The sequence below is a fragment of the Pipra filicauda genome, unplaced genomic scaffold, assembly GCF_003945595.2.
Source record: "Pipra filicauda isolate LSUMZ 115617 unplaced genomic scaffold, ASM394559v2 scaffold87_size3191425_pilon, whole genome shotgun sequence".
NCBI lineage: Eukaryota > Metazoa > Chordata > Aves > Passeriformes > Pipridae > Pipra > Pipra filicauda.
This window is the reverse complement of record NW_024105064.1, coordinates 695174-715652: the sequence shown is the minus strand read 5'-3', so window position 1 is coordinate 715652 and position 20479 is coordinate 695174. Positions and strand designations below refer to the sequence as shown.

The window sequence follows — 20479 nt, the reverse complement described above, 5'->3', positions numbered from 1 at the left end:
AAAGCATTATTTCCCAATCTTTTTTGGCAACAGACATTCCAAAAAGCATCCAAGGGAACACCTTCCTGCAGATCCCTTGCCATCCATTGCAGCACTGTCTGATATTCCACATTCTGCAGCTTGTGCCTGGCAGGGTCCTGGGGTTCACACATATCAAAGCAGCCAATTGCCTTTTCTTTTTTTTTTTTTGCCTTTTTCTCTCTCTTTTTTTTTAAAAAAAACGTGAAGAATATGAAAGCACAGACTGAAGCTGGTCCTTGTTAGCAGACCCATTTTCATCTCTTTAAACTCAAAGAGAGCAATTCCCTTGAAAACTGTCACAGCATTTTCCCAATCCATAAAGAGGAAGTTCAACAGCCTCAGGTCACTAATCACGACGACGGGAGATCCAGAGCATAAATTATGTCTTCCCATTTCACAGCAGCGAAACACAGATAGCCTTTTATCTTCCTTATTTGATTCTTTCTATAAACTGAATGTTTTAGGCATGTTTGTAGCCTAAAAAGGATGTTTTACAAATAAAAGGGAAGCACTTTGTGCAGCCTTCCTGACAGGAGGTGGATTAGGAGCACAGACAGGTGGATGGACAGGAATTGCTTTACACAGCAACATAACCTGGGTGTTCTCTCAAAGGAAAAACTTCAAATGAAGTTTAAGGCTTTGCTTACAACAAGTTCGTTGGTTTTAATAATTCTGCATTGCTTTTAACCTTAAAATGTGCCAACAAACAACTGAAGGGAATAAGATTTTAAAACCCCCCAGAAGTTCTGCTTAGAAAGCAGAGCAGGATGCTTACACGCTCCTAATTTAATTAAAGTTATTTTCCTTTTAAATACCCTCTAATGGCCCAAAACGAACTCAGGCTGATTTAAAATCAATCACTTTAATCAAAATTACAAGTTCAAATTCTCCATGGACTAGTGTTCAGTGACTACACTGTCAAAAATGCACATCCATCACATCCTGACGCTTTCCTCGCCCCGAGTCCCAGTCAGGGACCAGCACAGGTTCTCTCCTTCACACAGAGGTGACTCTGAGGCTCTGCCAACCCCCAGCCCTGCTCTCTGAACAGACCTGCCTGCCTTCTGCAGGGAAGAAAACAGCATTTGCAGGAGCTCTGAAGCTCTATTAGCCGGTCACAAGGTGGAGCTGACTTGAAGCATTTTCCTAAGTGGCTCCATCAGTCCCTGCTGCACAAAAGGGGAGATGTTGCCTTTCCTGCCACTCAAGCTCAGAACACATCTAAGCTATTCAAAGAGCATCCACACTATTTTCCCTTCCACATGCCAGCCTTTTTGCACCTCTCCCCAGCAGAACACACACCCTTCCCAGCATTTTTTAACCTACACAAAAATCAACCCCTCCCGACGTGCTGTGGGGCACAAACCTCAAATTTACTGGACAGGCCAAATAATCCCTTGTCTTGCAGAACACAACTGCTCTACACAACAGTCACACAGCAAGAGCAGGGGTAGTGCAGGGAAGAAACACCCACAGGGATAATGAGGCAAACTGACATTCCAGAACATCCACCCCTTGCCCCAGTGACAGACAGTCACTTCACCAACACTCCCAGCGGGGTGGGATTGTTGGGGTGTCCTGTGCAGGACTGGAGGATCCTTGTGGGTCCCTCCCAACTCTGATATCCTGGGATGGTGTAGTAAAGAGGAACACTGGCTGATCCTTCTGGACAGCCAGTCCCTGCCTGCTGGAGGGACAGCACACCAGAGGGGCAAGGAACACAGGCAAGGGCAGCTGCCCCCTAACACAGGGGTGTGCCAACAGCCTGGCACGGCCCCAGGTCCTGAAACCTTAAGGAAACTAGGAAAAATGGGAAGAGAGAGTCCAGCCAACTCCACATGGGGCAGGAAAGGAGGAACAGAGACTTCTGACTACGCTCACATGCCCACAGAGATGCAGGTGGAGATGTTTCTGTACCAAGGCTGCCAACACTGCAGGCAGCTGCCACCTCCCACCTTCTGTTGTAGAGATCTCGCCCCACAGACTTCAGGCAGGGAGTCTCAGGAATGTTTTCCAGAGGGTACCACGCTACAGCTCAACTGCCCTTCCTCCAGTGCAGCTGGAACAGCCAAAGGTGCCTGGTTTCCATATTATGCATCACTCTTTTCTGCCCAGGTTTTAGTTTGTAGCATCCTGACAGGACTCACAAGCTCAGCAAAGATGCTTCTGCATCTCAGTTGTCCTCCACCGTGGTTACTGTGACAGTTCACAGCTGGAATAACCCCAAAACCAGCTCCCCCTTCAGCTCAGGGACAGCACAGGGCTCATTTTGGGGGATGTTTGTTGTGTCCTGCACCCCCAGGTGCTGCACTGAGCATTTTATATTCCCAGGAGCATCAGCATTACCTGGTGGAGCGATTCCAAGGCCAGCAGTGAGGCTGCAGCACTGCTGAGGGATGGGACACACACACCAAAATTCAGTGACCATGGTGACATTTCACATTCCTCCAGGAAACCATTTTGAGAGCGGGAAAACAAATTTCTTTAATGAATTATCTTCGCCAGCTTACGAAGCATTAAGAGGGTGTCTTTGGAGGCTCAGCAGAGACACGAGAAATCTGACAGTGCTCAAGTACCCCCAAATGACCAGAGAGAAAATTTCAACTTCAATAATCCTAAAGGTCAGAAGCATTATTAAACATGACAGATGCCCTCACGATTCAACACTAGAGGACATGGCTAAATTTATTCTAACTCCATTTTCCCTTGCTACATAAAACCGCAGCTAATGTACAATTTGATACTTTTTCTTCTAAAAGCCAGAAATAACAATTTTTTTTCCCCCTCCCCTCCGTATTTTCAAGCTGGCGTGTAATGATTTATTTAGCAGTCAATTATCTCAGCAGCAGGTGCAGTAAACAGGTTTACTTCGGGTAAAGGAGGAGGAAACAAGACAGAAAAAAATGGGAAAAAAAAGAAAAAAAAAAGGTAAAAGGTGGTGAAGATTCTGCTGCTGTGACAAAGGGCTTAAGGGAAGAGTAAATATGGGCAAGTCAAATATACAGGGGGTGTTACTGAACCCTGTGGTTCCTGCATCTGCAATCAATGCACTGCTAATAAAGGTGCTCTTATCTACAGCTTTATAAGCCACACATCCCTCCTGCTAACCCAGCATGGGAAAAGCACTCGGGGTTACACTCCACAACTGGTATATTCTTGTTTTTCCCTGTTTGCTCAACATCTGCCTTCCCCCTCAGCTCCCAGTCGAGCAGGGGGCGGGTGCTGTGCTGATGAAATTCTCCCAGTTGTGCTTCCTGCTTTCCTCCTGCTAAAACCAGGGAGAACAACAGCCTGGCAATTCTGCAGAGCCAGCGTGGGACTCCACAGCCAGCCCTACTTCTGTCCCGCTGCACTTCTTAAAAAACTCCCTTTGCCTTTTTAGACAGAAGTTTGGCCCTCAAAATAAACCAGCTTTGCAGTGAATGGGAGCAGTTCTGTGACGTGAGATGAGCTGACAGGGATGGTCAGCTTGGATTAAGGGTCTGTCTGCCACGGCCTTGGACACCAGGGATGCTCCAGCAGCTCCTGCTGGAGACAGGGAAGGAGCTCCAGAGTCTTTTCCTGGGGGTGAATCCTCAACAGCCTCCAGACAGGCCTTCAATTTTCATGTGGCAACAAGCCAGGAATGAAAATTCAGATTGCTTGGGCCTCTGAATTGCCAAGTGGGGCAAAAACTAAGAGGGGAATCACATCAGGAAAGAAAAAAAGGGAAAGAAGGGGGTAAGAAGAAAAGGGGGTAAGAAGAAAAGGGGGTAAGAAGAAAAGGGGGTAAGAAGAAAAGGGGGTAAGAAGAAAAGGGGGTAAGAAGAAAAGGGGGTAAGAAGAAAAGGGGGTAAGAAGAAAAGGGGGTAAGAAGAAAAGGGGGTAAGAAGAAAAGGGGGTAAGAAAAAAAGGGGGGAAGAAAAAGGGGGGAAGAAAAAGGGGGGAAGAAAAAGGGGGGAAGAAAAAGGGGGGAAGAGGGGAAACAGAGCACCAAAACCCCCCAAACAAAAACCCAGTGGATTATTCTGTGGGGTGGTTTTTGTTTGTTTGTATTTTTGTTTGTTTGTGGGGGGTTTGTTTGTATTTCTTTGTAGCCCAAAGTTCTAAGGTCTGGATTCCAACTGCAAACATCCAGGCCATATGGAAGGAAATGGAGGAAGAGCTGGCTTTGAGCCCTCAAAAACATACCATATAGTCTTAACTTCCAGCTGTTTAATCCTCCTTCTGAACAATGCTCCCACCTCTTTTAACCCTCCAAACATGAACACTCTCTCCCCCTTTCCCAAAAGACAATGATGGAACTTGTGACATAACATTGCAGCTCTGTAGACATGAAGTGAGGTGCATTGGTGCATGACACTATCAAAGCCACTCCAAAAAACCCAAACATGAACCCAAACAAGTCACAAAAACGCTGAACATTCTTCAATTGACAAGATAATGACACTGATGGAATCACAGATCTTTGCCAGCATCAGCCAGCTCTGAATGCAGTGTCTCCACACAGCCCTGAGCACCTTGGGAATGCAAAATACGCTGCTTTAGCTGCCTCAGAACGGATGGTTTCTGCTCCTGCCTCCACAAGATATACCACCAAATAAAGAGAACGTTGCTCTGTTTTTCAAGCGAGTCCAGTGCAACTCCAATCCCCATAAATCCAGGGAGCAGCCTCGTGCCTCTTCCTTCAGTGCTGAACTCACCTGAGAGCCGTGGCAAATGCCCTGCTAATTTAACACCCTGAGAGCAGCAAATCAACTCAGCCCTTAAAGAACAGTCCCTTAGACCAAAAATAATTCGTTTTTACACGTATGTGACGGGGCCAAACCTCACTGTGAGCCACAGCTTAATATCCGTGTGAGGATTCCAAGTGGCATCAATGGAAAGCAAAGGAAACATCCAGAGGAGCAGGGGAAAAAAGGAAGGGAATTATCAAACTGGATTCATGTGCACGGGGAATGATTTTCATACAAAATGCCCAGCAAATCTCTCTGCGCCGCTGACAAATCACCAGCTGAGGTAAATCCCAGATAATGAAACATTGTAAGGAAGGCTCTATTTAATAATTTAGCCCCTGTCAAGGAGTTTGTATTGATTCTTGTTTTCAGCACTGGGAGAGAATGTTATCTGCAGCCTCACGGCTCAGTGACAGCATCAGTGAATTTAATCACTGTGCAGCTCCTGCCATGCAATCCTTAAACTGTCACCTCTGATTCTTCATCATTCCCTGCCACTTCCTTCAAAGCCCCTGGACCCACACTTCCATACTAATCTCCCACCCCACACGTGCCCCACTGTAATCACAGCAGCCTTTCAATCTGCTCCACATTAGACATAAAAGCCAATCTCATTTGCAGGCTAAATTTTTGATTTTAAATAATTCAGTGCTCCTTCAAACGTCTCATTCGTCTGGCTCTTATTAGCCAGTCTGTTCCATCCCTTGAACAGCAAAATGAGCTGTGCTGAGGCAGGGCTGAGCACTTCCAGAATCATGGAATCACAGAATGGTTTGCCTTGGAAAGGACCTTAAAGGCCATCCTGTGCCACCTTCCACTAGACCAGGTCGCTCCAAGCCCCGTCCAACCTGGCCTTGAAAAGGTTTAGCAAAGATTTGGAGGAGAAAAAAAAAACAACAAACAAAACAACTTTCTGCCTTTTCTTGACTGTAGAAGGAGAAATGAATCTGGAGAAGCAAAAAAAAATCTATATTAATCAGCATTTTTTCCACCCCAAAAAGGAAAGGTCACGCTGCCTGCCTCGGAACTGGCCAGGAAAAATTTGCCACAAATTAATTCAGCTGCAGTTCAGGAACAGAACATCAATTCATCTGCAAACAGAATGAGGCTTTTAAATACATAAATGCTTGTGGCTACAGAAACCTCACCCAGATATTTGCATTCAAAACCAGCAGCTCCTGTAAGAGCTCGGAGAATAACAGATGTAAATGTAACATGTTTGCTGAAATGCAAGGCCTGATGCAGGGGGAATGCAAAGGACAGGAAGCAGATACTGCATAATTTAGAAAAACAGATTTCTTTTGATTTTTTTCTCTCCCCCCCCCCCTTTATTCCAGGTGAGATGCAATCCTTGCCATTTTATAATCAGAGTGAAATGATCCCCCAGGCCCACCCAGACAAGGTCACCGTACACAGATTTTCTATTACAGGGCACTGGCAGCGTTTCACAACTGTCTTTTTATGCACTTCTGCCTTTCCATCCAGACTATAAATTGTTACAAGGCCCTGGGGCAATCCAGCTGTGTACTCCATTCAAATCAGGCTTCAAGGAGAAAGCTCCACAGCCGAGATGCTCCAGTCAAACAAACACAGGGCAAAGGCATCACAGTGAATGATGTTTGCTTTTGTGCAGGCAAATCCAGCGTTTTCCTGCCTTCAAAAGTTCCTCCCTGATGCTCAGATTCAAAAAAGTGTGGCCATTAGCATTTTAAATGTGGCATCAAATTAAAGCAGAATATGAGAAAGCAGAAGCTGCTGAAATCCATCCACTGGTCGGGTTCTGGGTCTCTCTGGAAAACAGGAAAACCTTCAAAAAGGCAGTTTGGACTCCATTTATCCGAGCTGGAAATTCATCCCAAGAAAGGTTGAAACGTCAGGATTAGAGGGTGGATTTGCAGGACCTGGTTTATTTGTATAAATTAGCTCATCCCATGGTCAGAGTCATCCTGTTGTTACCAGAGCTGTCAGCGGTTTTATTGTTTTCTTTGCTTCTCCCTTCACCTCTCCTTGTTATCCCAGAGAAAAGGCACATAAACTTCCAGGATGAGTTGTTCCCTATTCCCTTTCATTTTGGATGGGTTTGTTTTCCCCTTTCAGCTTAGAAGTTAAGCTGGAAGTGCCTTGGTTTCAGTCAATTAATCAGCACTTCACACTCACACTGTGATGTTTCCAAACCTCCCATTCCTCCCTCCTTGGGATGGAAGTTCAGACTTAGGCCAAGTTCCACACTTGTGCTTTGTTTCTTTTTCCCCAAACACTAATATTCAGTCATCTTATTTTACTTTATGATCTCTGCATACAGATAAACCCACTTCCAGCAGCCCTGGCTCTGCACCACTTTTGATATTTAAATGGAGACGTGTAATCAAAGCTGGATACGCAGGGGTTTAGATGCACTACATAATTAATATATTCCTATCTGAAATGCAATTACTGCTGTTGCATCATATATTTAAGCCAGCAGCTGGCTATTTAAGGTGAGGAGAAGAGTTTTATTGGAATATTATCATTACCAGCACTTCACCAAGGCAGTGTTTGGCTGGTGACAGATCCCTGTCCGCACCAGCAGGTTCATAGGCTTCCACGTTAAATTAAATATATCCTGAAGAATCCCTCAAACACCTCCCTGTGCCTCCCTGGTGGGGCCACTGAGCACAAATGACAAATTATCTGAGTTGCTTTTCCCTCCATGCCCCCAGTATCCCAGTCCTGCAGCCTGGCTGATTCCCTGCCTCCTGCTTCCCAGGCTGCCCTTCCCTTCCAGGTCAGTGGGGTCCAAAGCAAAGGAGCATCAGAACCACCCCAGTGACCACTGGGCACACATTTGAACTGAATTGCTGCATGTTAATTGGGTTTTTCCTCATCCAAGTCAGTCAAGCTCAGTTTTAATCGTGTATTTTCATCATCTGGAAGTAACCACAATCAACATTTTAATTAAGATAAAGAGAATGGACTGAGTTTTAGGACTTGTTAACCATTAACAAAGAGATAAAGGGAAACTTCAGTGTTTATAACACACTGATTGTAATGCAAAGAATCTGTCAAGGCTTCAACTACAAAAGAAAACCATTAAATACTACTGTTTAATAAAAAAAAAAAAACCTTATAGCTATGAAACAACATCCTCAGAGCGAAGGGAATAAAAATCTGTTTCTTCAAGTGCCTTGATCCAAAAAGAAATGCAGTGAAACCTTCCAGCTTCAAAACATGGCATTCTTCAATTAAAAAAAAGGGGGATAAAAAAAGAACTTGTTTTCTTTTTGGGGGGTGGGGGGTGGAATGAGGCAGCACAAAGTGCTGGGCTGTGAGTGCTAAAACACGACTGGCTGAGCAGATCCTTTGCTATTTCCTCCAGAAATTCCAGATCCATTTCCTTCTGCCAGAAACTCTGGAGATCAAAGCCATTTTGGCCAGGTTTGATTTATTCTTAGCAAGAGCTCAGAGCTGCAATTCTGAGCCCACAATAACAGGATAAATAACCAGAGCCAGGCTCTGCTCTGAAGGAATGAGGGGAGATAGGATCAATCCTGGAAAAATTAGCACTGAGGGCGGGGGGGAGTGAAGCAGCATTGGATTCCCTGTTAGTTATTTCAGGATTATTGCAGTTCAGAGCTGGAGGTCTGCAGACAAGTCACCCCTGTTCACTCCCTCTCCACTGCCAACCCAAACATGACTCAGTCATCGCTCCTCTGCCGGCTGTGCTTTGATCAGGGGATTTGTAGCACCAAAGAGTATTTAAGGAATACTTCAGGAAGCCTGGAGATTTTTTATTTTTTTTTTTTAAGATGTTTTGACTCGTGCCAAATGACAATGAACAAAAAAGTATGCTTCCCTAACTTCCTGATGACTAGGAAAATTTGCATTTCTGACAGGCGGCGGGAACAACTGCATTGTTAAAAATGCACTGGTTTTATTGCAGAAGGAAGGGGAAAAGCAGCAGATTGACAGCCAGGAGACAACTCCTGATGTAAACAAGCTGAACATTTTCTCACAGAAAAAAAAAAAAAAACCAACCCAACCAACAATCAGAGAAACTGATGTTTTTTTAATGCAGCGAAGCATTAACTGCTTTCATTTTATTGACTCGCCCGTGTAATTTAAATCCCAACGCTGTGAGATTGTTCTGGAACAGAAAACTCCACAGTAAGCAAACCCTGAACCACATGTTAATGATCCCAGTTCTGCTCCTCCATGGAACACCATTTTCCTCATTCTTACATTTGCTCAGCAATGTCAAGGAAGTATTAAAACAACTAACACATTCCTGTGCCCTCTGTGGAAGGTTTTATCCACACCTTCCAGCTTTTTCCAGCTATGTTTTGCTGTTTCTTTTTTCTGAAAACAAATTTTTAAAGTGACTGACATTGTAAGCTGGATAACACAGGCTGAAATTAGGGAAAGAAGTGCTTCCTGAGGGAAAAACAAGGGTAGAAAAGTTGCTCTGAAACTACTCATGACCTTGCATAATCCAGATTTACACCTGAACCCAACCACCCCTTCAGCTGCCCCAGGGAGGAGGGAGAGCACATCCTACAACACAACTGAGAGCAAACATTGAGTGCCAGCAATGAGAGAAGGAACTGAGAACCAACAAAAACATGGAAGGCAATAAAGCCAGCACAGATTTAAACATTGCTTCACCACAGTTTGTTCCTAATCAAAGTCCTTAAGAATAATCTGGCCTTGAATCCTGAAAGAGGATAGTATTAATCCAGAGAAAATGAATTAGCACTAAAGAGAGATTAATAAAATGTTCTGGGACACAGACAGCACAAACCCCAATCAGCAGGGAAGGAATAATCTAGGAACTTTCTGGTTGTTGTGGGGTTTTTTTACATACAGACAACCATCTCATACTCTTCTGAACAGGTTATGGCAATTTCACTTTTAAAATGTATCAATAATTCAAAAACTGGGAAGTGAAGCAAACAAAGAAAAGGCATTTATGGCACATTACACCTTTTCACGTGACCTGCCACCCCAACGTTTTCCATAAGGGGAAGAAAAAGAAGTTGTGCTTCCAAGGGTCAACATTCACAAACATTTCAGTATTTGAGGGCAAAACTAAACCAGAGGATTTCCCAAGAACACACTTATCAGTGTTCTGCATAAACCATCACAACTCACAACAGCATGAGAGCTGCTGAACCATTATTCTGTATTTTTACACCTTTGATACCTCCCTTCCCCTGAGGGAACACCTGAGGCTCTGGAGAAGAACAGGGACCCCCAGTGATCCAGCCTGGACAGCAGAGCATCCCCTTGTTTTTCCAGTGAGAAGAAACACAGAGGTGCAGCAACCCCACCCTGCCCAGGGCAGGACAGCACAACCCTCCAGTGCCAAGAAAACTGATGTTCACTCCAAGCCCCACTCATCCTTTTTCCTCTGGACAACGTGCCTGCTCTAGTGCAGTGTTGTTTTTATTTAAGCAACCTGTCTCTGGAGGCAGCTGGGAAAAAAATGATCCTTGTCTCAGCAAGACAGGATTCACAGGAATCACTCTCCATGACCATCTTTCAGTTCTTTCCCACCAGTTCCTGCTGTTTCCCTTCCACACCAATGGGTCACCCAACCAGTGACCCAACCAGGTCACTGCCCCCAGGACAGCAGAGTTCTGGGAAGCTCCCTCAGGTGGGAAAACTGTGCTTTTTCCAAGAGGTTTTTCCTAATTCCCAGGGTAGAGCAGTTCTCTTGGTGCTGGTGTTCCCAGAAAACACCTGAGACTCCCAACACATTCTTGGAGGTGATTTTGGAGCTGTTGTTAACCCTGCAGTGAAAGCTCAGTTATGGAAGTTCTGAAGCAACAGCAGAGCAGAAAGGACTTGACAGTTCAAGTGCCCCTTGGTGCTGACAGCTTCCCTAAGACACAACACAGCAATCATGTTTTACTCCTCAACTCCACTTCCATGAGTCCCTGAAAGCCTGAAGGAACGTGGGACCACAGGAACAGTACAGACAGAGGAGGTGAATGTTATCCAGGACAGCTCCCAACACAGTTCAGGTGGATTGATCAGATAATTTCACAGCTTCTCACACGGCCAACCTGAAGGCATCAATTGTTTTTTGGACTCAAAGAGACAGACCCAGAAAGCTGGATATGCTCCTCCAGCTGCCCTCAGTGCTCAGGAACCACATCTGCTGCTCCTGCTGCCCTGTCCTAAACCAACAACTAATACCTGTCCTAAAGCAAAACCTAATACCTGTCCTAAAGCAACAACTAATACCTGTCCTAAAACAACTAATATCTGTCCTAAAACAACTAATATCTGTCCTAAAGCCAAACCTAATACCTGTCCTAGAACAACAAATATCTGTCCTAAAACAACAACTAATACCTGTCCTAATGCAAAAACTAATACCTGTCCTACAACGACTAATACCTGTCCTAAAACAATGACTAATACCTGTCCTAAAACAACGACTAATACCTGTCCTAAAACAACGACTAATACCTGTCCTAAAACAACAACTAATACCTGTCCTAAAACAATAATTAATACAACTCAGGGGGAAAAGCCAAGCTCCGCAACACGGGCAGAACACAGGATGGCAACAGAGACAGTTTAAAGAGAAATTAGGAGTCAGTGAAGTTTTCCTCACAAGGATTTTAGGGCTGTTGGTGAAGTGGAATTGTTCTCCAGGAAAGGCAAAGAGCTACTCCTCTAATATAATTTTTAATAGAACTGATTCATCTTAATGTCAAGAGAAACTCGTGACAGAAGGAGAAACTAATGCATCCAAACTGCACCTGCCAGAACTGCTGCAACTGCCAAGAGCAGGCAGAGAAGAACAATTCCTGCTTTCTCCAAGGCACAGGGTCGAAACACTGAAACACAACTGCTCTGCAATTGTTTGTACCATCTGCTTCTGGAGCTGTGTGACTGCACCAGGTTCTGAGGAATCTGGAACACTCAGCTGGAAGAAACCGCCAAACTTCACAGAACCAGTTTTTAGTTCTGGAATAAAATCACATCTAATGATTATTATTTAAGATATTCCTGTGAAAAGCAAGTTAAACCTCAGTTTACTTCAAGAATGGAGCTGAATGGTACTCCAGTCTCACCCCCAAAATCATCCTCAGGACCTTTTACCCTGCAGGAGCACACAAGTGCATCAGGCTGTGCCATTTTTCACTGACTGCTCTTTTTATTTGTAAATTTTTTACATCTTTTGGTTCTAAAACATCACCCTCAACTGGTGCACCTGAGCAGCACCCAGAACCAGAGAAAGCACAGGCTCAAGCTCAAACACTCAGCCAAAAACTTTCATTTTCTGACAACCAGCACAATAATGTATTTAATTAGCAGGCGACATTTCAAAGCTGTTGACTTTAACTTCTCTGCTTCACTTGACATATTTAGCTGAAGGCAAAACAAGACTGTTTTCCTGTTGGTATCTCACACTGGAAGAGAAATCAAGTGTCCTTTGCACTGTACATCTTTCCTTTTCCCCCAACAGTAAAATCAAGGGTCACACACACACAGTGGAGATTCATTTTTTGCTGCTTTTATCACCATCAAGAGTTTTTTGGCTTTGTCATTTTTATGCATTATGGCAGTAAGAGGAAAAAAAAAATCTAACAGAGAAATTAAAGAACTCTGAGTAAGCAAGCATAAATATAAAACAGGGACACTATTTCCATGTCAAACATTCAAAACTGCCAGCAAACCTCACACCAAGTTGAAAACAGGAGTAAAGAGAAACCACTCCACAAAAATGTAAAGGTACTGCAACACAGTGCAATGCACTTCCCACAGTTCTGCAAACAGCTTCAACTTGTGGGACAAGCCCAGTGCTGACAAGAGAAGCTTTTGCTGTTAATATCCTGAACAATTAATGCAACTCAGCAGGAGCTCATTGCCCAGAATGGCAACTCTCCCCCTGGAATTCCAGGGAGACACCAAAGCATCCGATGTGCAGGGCTGGGACAAGTTCTCCCACTGGCAGAACCTGAGAACTACAAATCCAACAGCTCCAGAATCCAACAAATCCAACAAGTCCAGAAACAAAGGGGGAGGGAAGAGAGAACAAACCAAACCACTGCCACAGACATCACCACTGAGCAAAGTTCTCCTTCACTGTGGTCTCATGGAATAAACTTGGAAAAGCTTGGAAGAAAGGAAGATACAGCTCAGAGCAACAGATCCTGGGTGATGTGTCTGCAGACAATGCACTGGTAAGAAGGACAGTTTATTATTTATTCAGAACTTGAATAAAGCACCAACAAGCAGCACAAGGAGGAGCAGGAACATCTCCCTTTTCAAAGATCCTGCTTGCAAAGCTCTGCAAAGTCCAACCCCAGCCCTGGGCTGTGACCAGGCAGCAGCTCCTGCCCTGCACTGGGTGCTTTTCTGTGCAGCTCCAGCAGGTGAAAAGGAACACACTGAACCTTTTAAACGTGCAAATTCAGACACAAAGGGGCAAACCACAACTCTGATCTGTTCTCATGCAGGTCCTTGACTTTGCAGGTTTAAAGAATAAAGTGCTAAAGTGTTCTTGGATGTTATTTTGTATTTTTCCCCAATTGAACTGGTCACTGGGTCTGGTCTCCCAGTGAGTCCAGGAGCAGCTGAGATGCAGAGGCTGCCCCAGGCCAGCCCAGTGTTCCCAGTGTTCCCAGTCTCACAGGCAGCCAGAGGAAAGAGGCACAGCCAAACTTAACTTCCCAGGAAAAAAATTTATCTTACTGAGCCACAGTTTCCCCAGAACACTCAGCTCCGAGTTAATATTTCTGCTAAGCTAAAACTGGCACAGAGCAGAGTTTGAGCTGCACAGTTAAACTGAGCCTAAAGCAAAGGCAGGTCGCTGTCCTAAGAGCAGAACAGCTCCTGTTCCAGGAGGGAAAGATTTACTCAGGAGGAGCTGCAGGAAGAGACACAGGCTAAGAAATATCAGCACCTCGCTGGGGAGCAGGGCAGGGGAAAAAGGAGATGTGAAAATGTTTCCTTACCAGTTTGAAGTCTTGAATGCTGCAGATGAAATAGGGGGTGTTGGGCCGGCGGCTCTCGATGTAAACGCAATCTTTAAAGAAACAAGATTTTAAAAATAACGGGAATTAACTTCTGCACCTCCAAGAAAGAACACAAAAACAGGATAAAACTGAAACACAGCCTAAGCTTTTTTTGAAAGACCCACCATTTCATTTGCATTAACGTGTAATTTATGCCGAGCGCGGTCTAAGAATAGAAACTATTTATGATGATAAATAAGGGAATTAACTGCATAAAAATTAACTTTGATTTGAATAGACATTTTGCTGGGGAAAAAAACCAAAAAAACAAAACCAAAAAGAAAGTCGTTGAAAGCCCACTCTGGATTGAGTTAATAACAACGACCAGGTCACAGCCTATGAACCAGATCAAAATAAGAGAGGGAACTAATCAGATCTGGTGTGGTCAGTTTGCCATTAAAAACCCAGCACTAACATATTTTCTCTTCTAATTGTGAAGAAAACCAAGGCAACCAATCCCAGATGAAACACAGCCAAGTAAATTAGATTTACCTCAGGGAAGGCCTGGGCTTTCTCCAGTTACATTTGACATGACAGAGACACAGTAATTATTTTTGTTTGCTTTTGACAACTGGACCCTCCGAGGTTGCTGGAACATAAGGGCTGTTGTATTAAAAACAGGCTTGGCAATAACTACAACAAAAGCAGTGCCTTTGGAATAGAATTACTGCAGGGATGGGAACCAAGTGCCTGATTAATGATAATGACCTTAGAAATCAGAAAACTCACACAAAGCCTGCTAAACAACAAAGATGCTGCTCCCAAAGCCAAACAAGTACCTAAGGACAGTCATTGTGTCCCTTTTTATATACATAGAAATAAATGATATTCAAACCCCAGAAGATACAGAAAACACCATTATCCTATGAATGGGTTTCCATGATTTTTTTTTTTTTTTACATTTCTACAGAAAAACTCCAAGGCTCAGAGTTTAAGCCAAACAAATCTCTAGGGACAGTCACCGTGTCCCTTTTTATACACATTTCAATAAATTATATTCAAACCACAGAAGATACAAACCCCACCATTATCCTATGAATGGGTTTCCATGAATTTTTTTCATATTTCTACAGAAGAACTTCAAAATCTCAGAGCTTTATAACACACATGGATGCAGTTTGATTCAATCCAGCTTATTTGGGAGCTGTGGCAATTCAACCACATCAAAGCACCCGTGTGTTATCCCAGACTTCCCTGGCTAATCATTCCATTTGGACAAACCTCCACTCACTCCAACCAACTGCTCAGCATCCCAGATGAACCATCTATTTATTTCCATCATGTCCCACCTCCTCTCACGTGCTGGAATTTTTTTCAGGATTCATTGGGGAACGTGCAGGAAAAGCCACGAGATCACAGATACAGAAAACACCACAACTTCCAAGATTTTCATTTTCTTTTTCCTTTCCCCCCCCCCCTTAATATCTCAGTTTTACAAGCCTCATCTCCAGTGTTATCACACAGCAGGCAGAACAAACAGCTGAACAAAACAGCACAAAAAAAGAAGGGAATGTGGCATCTCCTGTGGATAACGCAAAGGAGTTGCCTCTCTCTGTACTGCATTTAAGGGAGGCACTGCTGGCTGCCTGCCAAGCCTTAAAACAAGGATGACACCCACTTAAGACATCTCTGAAGCAACAGAGGCCACTCTGAGAAGGAAACAAGTTTATCCAGGTGCAAAGCAACGTCCTGAATGAAAAATGCCCCCCCAAAAAAGGAGAACACTGATGGATGGGTTCACATCAACCACCCAAAACTCACCGTAAAGAGCAATTCCTGCCCTTGACCAGAAACCCAACCAGCTTCCAAGTGGACCCAAGGAAAGAACTTTTATAATGCAATAAGATTTATGCCACTGAAAACTGCACCCCAGCCCCATCCTCACCCTCAGCACACTGCAGTGTGCTGTCTCACCCTTTTTTTGTCCCCCCACTGACCACGGACCTGGGGAACAATCTCAGCACAGACAACTTCAGCCAAGTATAATTTGATTTATTCTGCTGAAGGATAGTTGTCCTCACATCATCCTGTGTTCACCAGGAGGTAAGAGCAGGTAACCCCATGGGAAATGTGTGTGCTACAAATCCACACAGCGAGATCTCAGCCCAGGGCCACCTTGGACAACTCCGAACACCTGAGGTGCTGCACCACAGAGTTCTGGCAAAGAAAAGAAAAATAATCGACAAAAAATAAAAATAAAAGGGCTTTTCCATAACCTTTGCCACTCCAATGGCAAAACAGAGTAAAGGAATAAGTTCCCTGCACTGCTCTTGGGTTCACTGCCTGTCTCCAGCCGGGAGTGCATTTGCTTCCTTTCCCATTCCGTGTAAAACGTCCCACTGGAGATGGAGCGTTTCCCTGCCACATGGTACAGAGTCATTATGCCTTTGGGCTTGTGATATTCACCAGATGTGCCCTAGTTCTGAAGGGTTACATTAATATTCCCACACTAAAAGCTGCTTTTAAAATTAGAGCTTCCATACGTGGACATAAAGATCTTTTGGGGGGAAAAAAAAGACCCAAACCCAACCACCTCCATTTTCTGAACCTCGAGCAGCTGAAGGGTTGTGGGGTTTTGTGGGAACTGCCTTCAAAATTAGAATGCTTTTATGTTTTACCTAATGAGTCAACACTTGCATCACCCAAGAAACAAAGCCTCAGGCTCTCTGCACAGCACCACACTTCCACAGGCACCATATTCCTTGAAAGTCATTGGCAAGGAATTGTCTGCAAGCCCCTGTCATGGTTTCAAGAGCCACAAGCTCGGCCTTCACAGTGGAGCTGTGAGCAACCAGAGCTCCAATATCCAGCATTTCGGGTTGGACAGCCCTGTATTTAATTGAATTCTTTCCCTCGTTTTGCTTTTCCTTCAGGTATTTGATGTTGGAGGTTCTGAGCCCGGGGAACAAGGGCCAGGACAAGAGGGAACGGCCTCAGGCTGTGCCAGGGGAGGGCAGGTTGGACAGCAGGAGGAATTTCCTCATGGAAAGGGTGGCCAGGCACTGGAAGGGGCTGCCCAGGGAGGTTTGGAGTCCCCACCCCTGGAGGTGTCCAAGGAATAACTGGATGTGGCACTCAGGGCTCTGGGCTGGGGGACGAGGTGGGGATGGGGCACAGGGGGGATTTGGGGATCTTGGAGGGCTTTTCCAACCTGAATTATTCTGGGATATATCAGGAATGGGAAGGGAGGGAGACACTCTTTGCACGTCTGTACATCCATGGATAAATCCTGAATACAAGTTGTGGGATTGGCAAATAATTGAAGGACATTTACATTCCAGAATTCAAGAATATTCACATTATTCACATCCCTCCATTCCAGTGCCTACAATTAAAAGGCTCCGTGGTCCCAGTGCCCTCTGCCAGCCAGTGAAGGATCCTGATCATCAATCCTGTTCTCCAGGAACACCTCTGGCCTGAGCCAAACCCAAGACATTACTGGTGTCTCAGGTGCTTCAAGTTAATGTCACAACCCCTCCCCAGCAGCCCAGAGCTGTTCAGTGGGATCAGGGCTGGGATATCAGCACTTACAGATCCTTAATAACCCACTGGGACCTTCAGGGGATCCAAAAAAATCAATATTTGCAACAATCAGCGACTTCGAAATGTTTGAAATCTGAACTTGCCTCTAATTCCAAACACGGGAAAATTGCCAAAGCCTCGCAAAGGGAGGTTGGGAATGGGGGGGAAAAATGGAAAAAAAAAAAATGGAAAAATATGGGAAAAGGGAAAAAAAAAATGGGGAAAAATGGGAAAAAATGGGGAAAAAAAATGGGGAAAATAAAAAATGGGAAAAATGGGGAAAAATGGGGAAAAAATGGGGGGAAATGGGGGGAAAATGGGGGAAAATGGGGGAGAAAATGGGAGGAAAAAAGAGAAGAAAAATGGGGGGAAAACGGGGGGAAAATGAGAAGAAAAATGGGGGGAAAATGAGGAAAAAATGGGGGGAAAATGAGGAAAAAATGGGGGAAAAATGGGGGGGAAAATGGGGGAAAAATGGGGGGAAATGGGGGAAATGGGGGGAAAATGGGGGAAATGGGGATAATGGGGGAAATGGGGAAATGGGGGGAATGGGGAAATGGTGTCGGAATGGGGGAAAATGGGAAAAAATGGGGGGAAATGGGAAAAAATGGGGGGAAATGGGGGGAAATGGGGGGAAATGGGGGGAAATGGGGGGAAATGGGGGGAAATGGGGGGAAATGGGGGGAAATGGGCAAGATGGTTCAGTGGCAGAGAGGAAGGTGGGGAGGAGGGCACTGGGAAGGCCCAGCACGTGGTGTGAGCCAGGCCAGCATTCCCACTGCCAGGTAGGGAGCTGTGCAGCCTCCTCTCTCCTCCCCCAGACGGCTGAGAACAAACAAATTGCCAGCCTGATCTTTCAGTGTCACCTCCTGCCGAGCAGATTTCCAGCAGCTCTGCTGGCTCCTTGTCAGGGAACGCCGAGCCCCAGCCCTGCTCTGCAATAAATGGTTCAACCAATTTACTGTGTTCATTTGAAGCTCACAGGAGTATTCCCAGTGCCTGGGCTATAGTTCTTATTTGGCAAATGATTTTATTATAAACTGGTATCATAGTGAATCCATTTTCTTTAAGGGGTTTTGCTGCTGTTTAATGGACTGTCAGTATAATTTAGATTTCATCTATTTAAACTCATTCAAGCCTGGCTCCTGATTGTACAATAAATGGAACATATTTCTATTCAACAAAATTAATGACAGCTAATTGTACTCTGCAGCTCCCAATTTCATAAAAGCAACTGTTCTGCAGCTCAGGCCCCCAGCTCCAGCATTTCCCACACCAATTATTTTCCTGCACTTTTCAAGCATGTCCACAACACTGCACAGTTCTCCTTGGAAGATGCATTCAGACATACTTCATTAACAACCCTGAGACAAAGCAAAATGTCCTTACAGAAAGTTGTTACCGAAAAAAAAAAAAATGCCACACTGAAAGCAAAGGGTGCTGAGCCCCTGCAAGGGGATCCTCCTGCCTTGGAATTGTTTTTCTTTTTCAATTAAACACAGGAAAAAGGGAGGATGGGTGGGAATAAAGAATCCAGGCTGCTAAAAAAATATTAATTAAATAACCGATTACTCTAAGAGCTCCTCCTTTAGCAACAGATAAGCTTTACTGCACACATGCCATTGCAAACAGTCTTTTCTGGTCTTTTAAGGCAGCAAAGTTCTGCTGGAGGTGCCACATTTGCTCCCAGTGCTTCTCACAAACACCCACGGAGCCACCTGGCTCCCGAACCTCCTCTGGCTGCATTTCCACAGCTCTGCACAGACACTCCTTCCTAAACCTGGGAGACACAAAAGATGAGCAGCACCACAAATGTCTCACTTTATTGACACAGCCTTAACTTCCTTTTCTATTTAAAAAAAAAACCCTCGATGTGCAATTCCCAACTCACTGGGACGACGGCTCCGGGTAATTCCTCCCAGACCTCAAACACAGGGATTATAATAAGCCTTTAAAAATGGGAAAAACTGTCACATAGTTCATGGGATCAATGGTTTTCCACGATGCCTTTGAGTAGGGAATGCAACTGGCCAAGACACAAAAATGTGGAGAGACCAAAGGATTGGGATTGGGGAGATACAGAAGTTTTCTCCTCATGCACTTCCCGTTCACTTGTGCTTCCCAAGTTTTGGCAGTGAGTCACTGGGGACACTGGAGGAAATAAAGAGTCAACAGTTGGCCCACGAAGCTGCACTTGATGTAAAAACTGTCATTTTTATGTGGTTTTAAGGAGCTCTTGCACAGCCCATGCAGGACTGGAACTCCACACTCTGCCAGGGAAAACAGGCACACCAGGAGGGCTTGGAAAACTCTTCCATTGCCAAACCCACCACAAACACCAAATGGTTGCTGAACTTCTCTCCCTTAGCCACCTTTTTGATAATTCAAGTGTAACACACTCATCAAAACCTTGTATCTTGTTTTTTCATCCAGCCTGGTTTATGTTCTGTTTGTACCCCCAGCACACACAGAAAGCCAGTTTTATGCATTAAGGAGCTGGTGTGCTCTGCCACACAGCCTTAATTATTTCCTGTGCTCAATATTATTCACTTACTCCCTTTAAAAACCACACTTCTCCAACTCTCCAATGCTTTATTTGGAAAAAAAAAAAAACAAACTCCCAGCCATTCCTATTTGCCATCCCTGACTCCATCACTCCATCCTCCTGATTAGACACAGAGCAATCCATTTTCTAAGCTGTTGGTGCAGCCCTGAACAGAAACATGTGTTCAGAGCAGGGAAATTAAATGTGTCACTTGAGTGAGGATGATTTTCCCAGAGTGCTGCATTTCAAACAGTGCAGCCTGTGGAGATGCAAATCCTGGCACTGCTGTCAAGTGAGCTCATGAGGACCCCCCATTACCCACCCAACACAGACAAAAAACAAGGGGCTGGCCAAAGACCTCCTCAAATTCAAATGTACAGCTGAAAAAAATACAATTTCCTCGCATTTCTTCCTTCTGCCCAAGCACCAAAGTCAAATTTCAACTTCCCAGCAAACAATTAACTTTCCTGCAAACAGCTGGCAGCACCAAAAAATTACCTTTATTCCTCAAAATCAACCTGTATTTTCCCAAATGCAAATTCTTTTCTCTGGAAGGAGCTCTGAGAAGCCTTTCACACAGAACAAATCAAGGCAGCAGCTGTAAAGCTGATCTTACAGCAGAAGTGTTATTTACTTTAACACATGATGTGTCACCTTTTTCCCTT

The 20479-nt window shown here is 44.6% G+C and overlaps 1 protein-coding gene across 5 annotated transcripts in view; it reads right to left on the bottom strand.

The window, feature by feature from the left end:
• The window catches only part of RERE (arginine-glutamic acid dipeptide repeats), a 204028-nt gene that overhangs the window by 111408 nt on the left and 72141 nt on the right, over positions 1-20479 (bottom strand). For all 5 annotated transcript variants that reach the window (XM_027728783.2, XM_039390836.1, XM_039390837.1 and 2 more), the window contains exon 3: positions 13688-13758. In XM_027728783.2, the coding sequence (XP_027584584.1) occupies positions 13688-13758 (71 nt within the window). The remainder of the gene's footprint in view (positions 1-13687; positions 13759-20479) is intronic.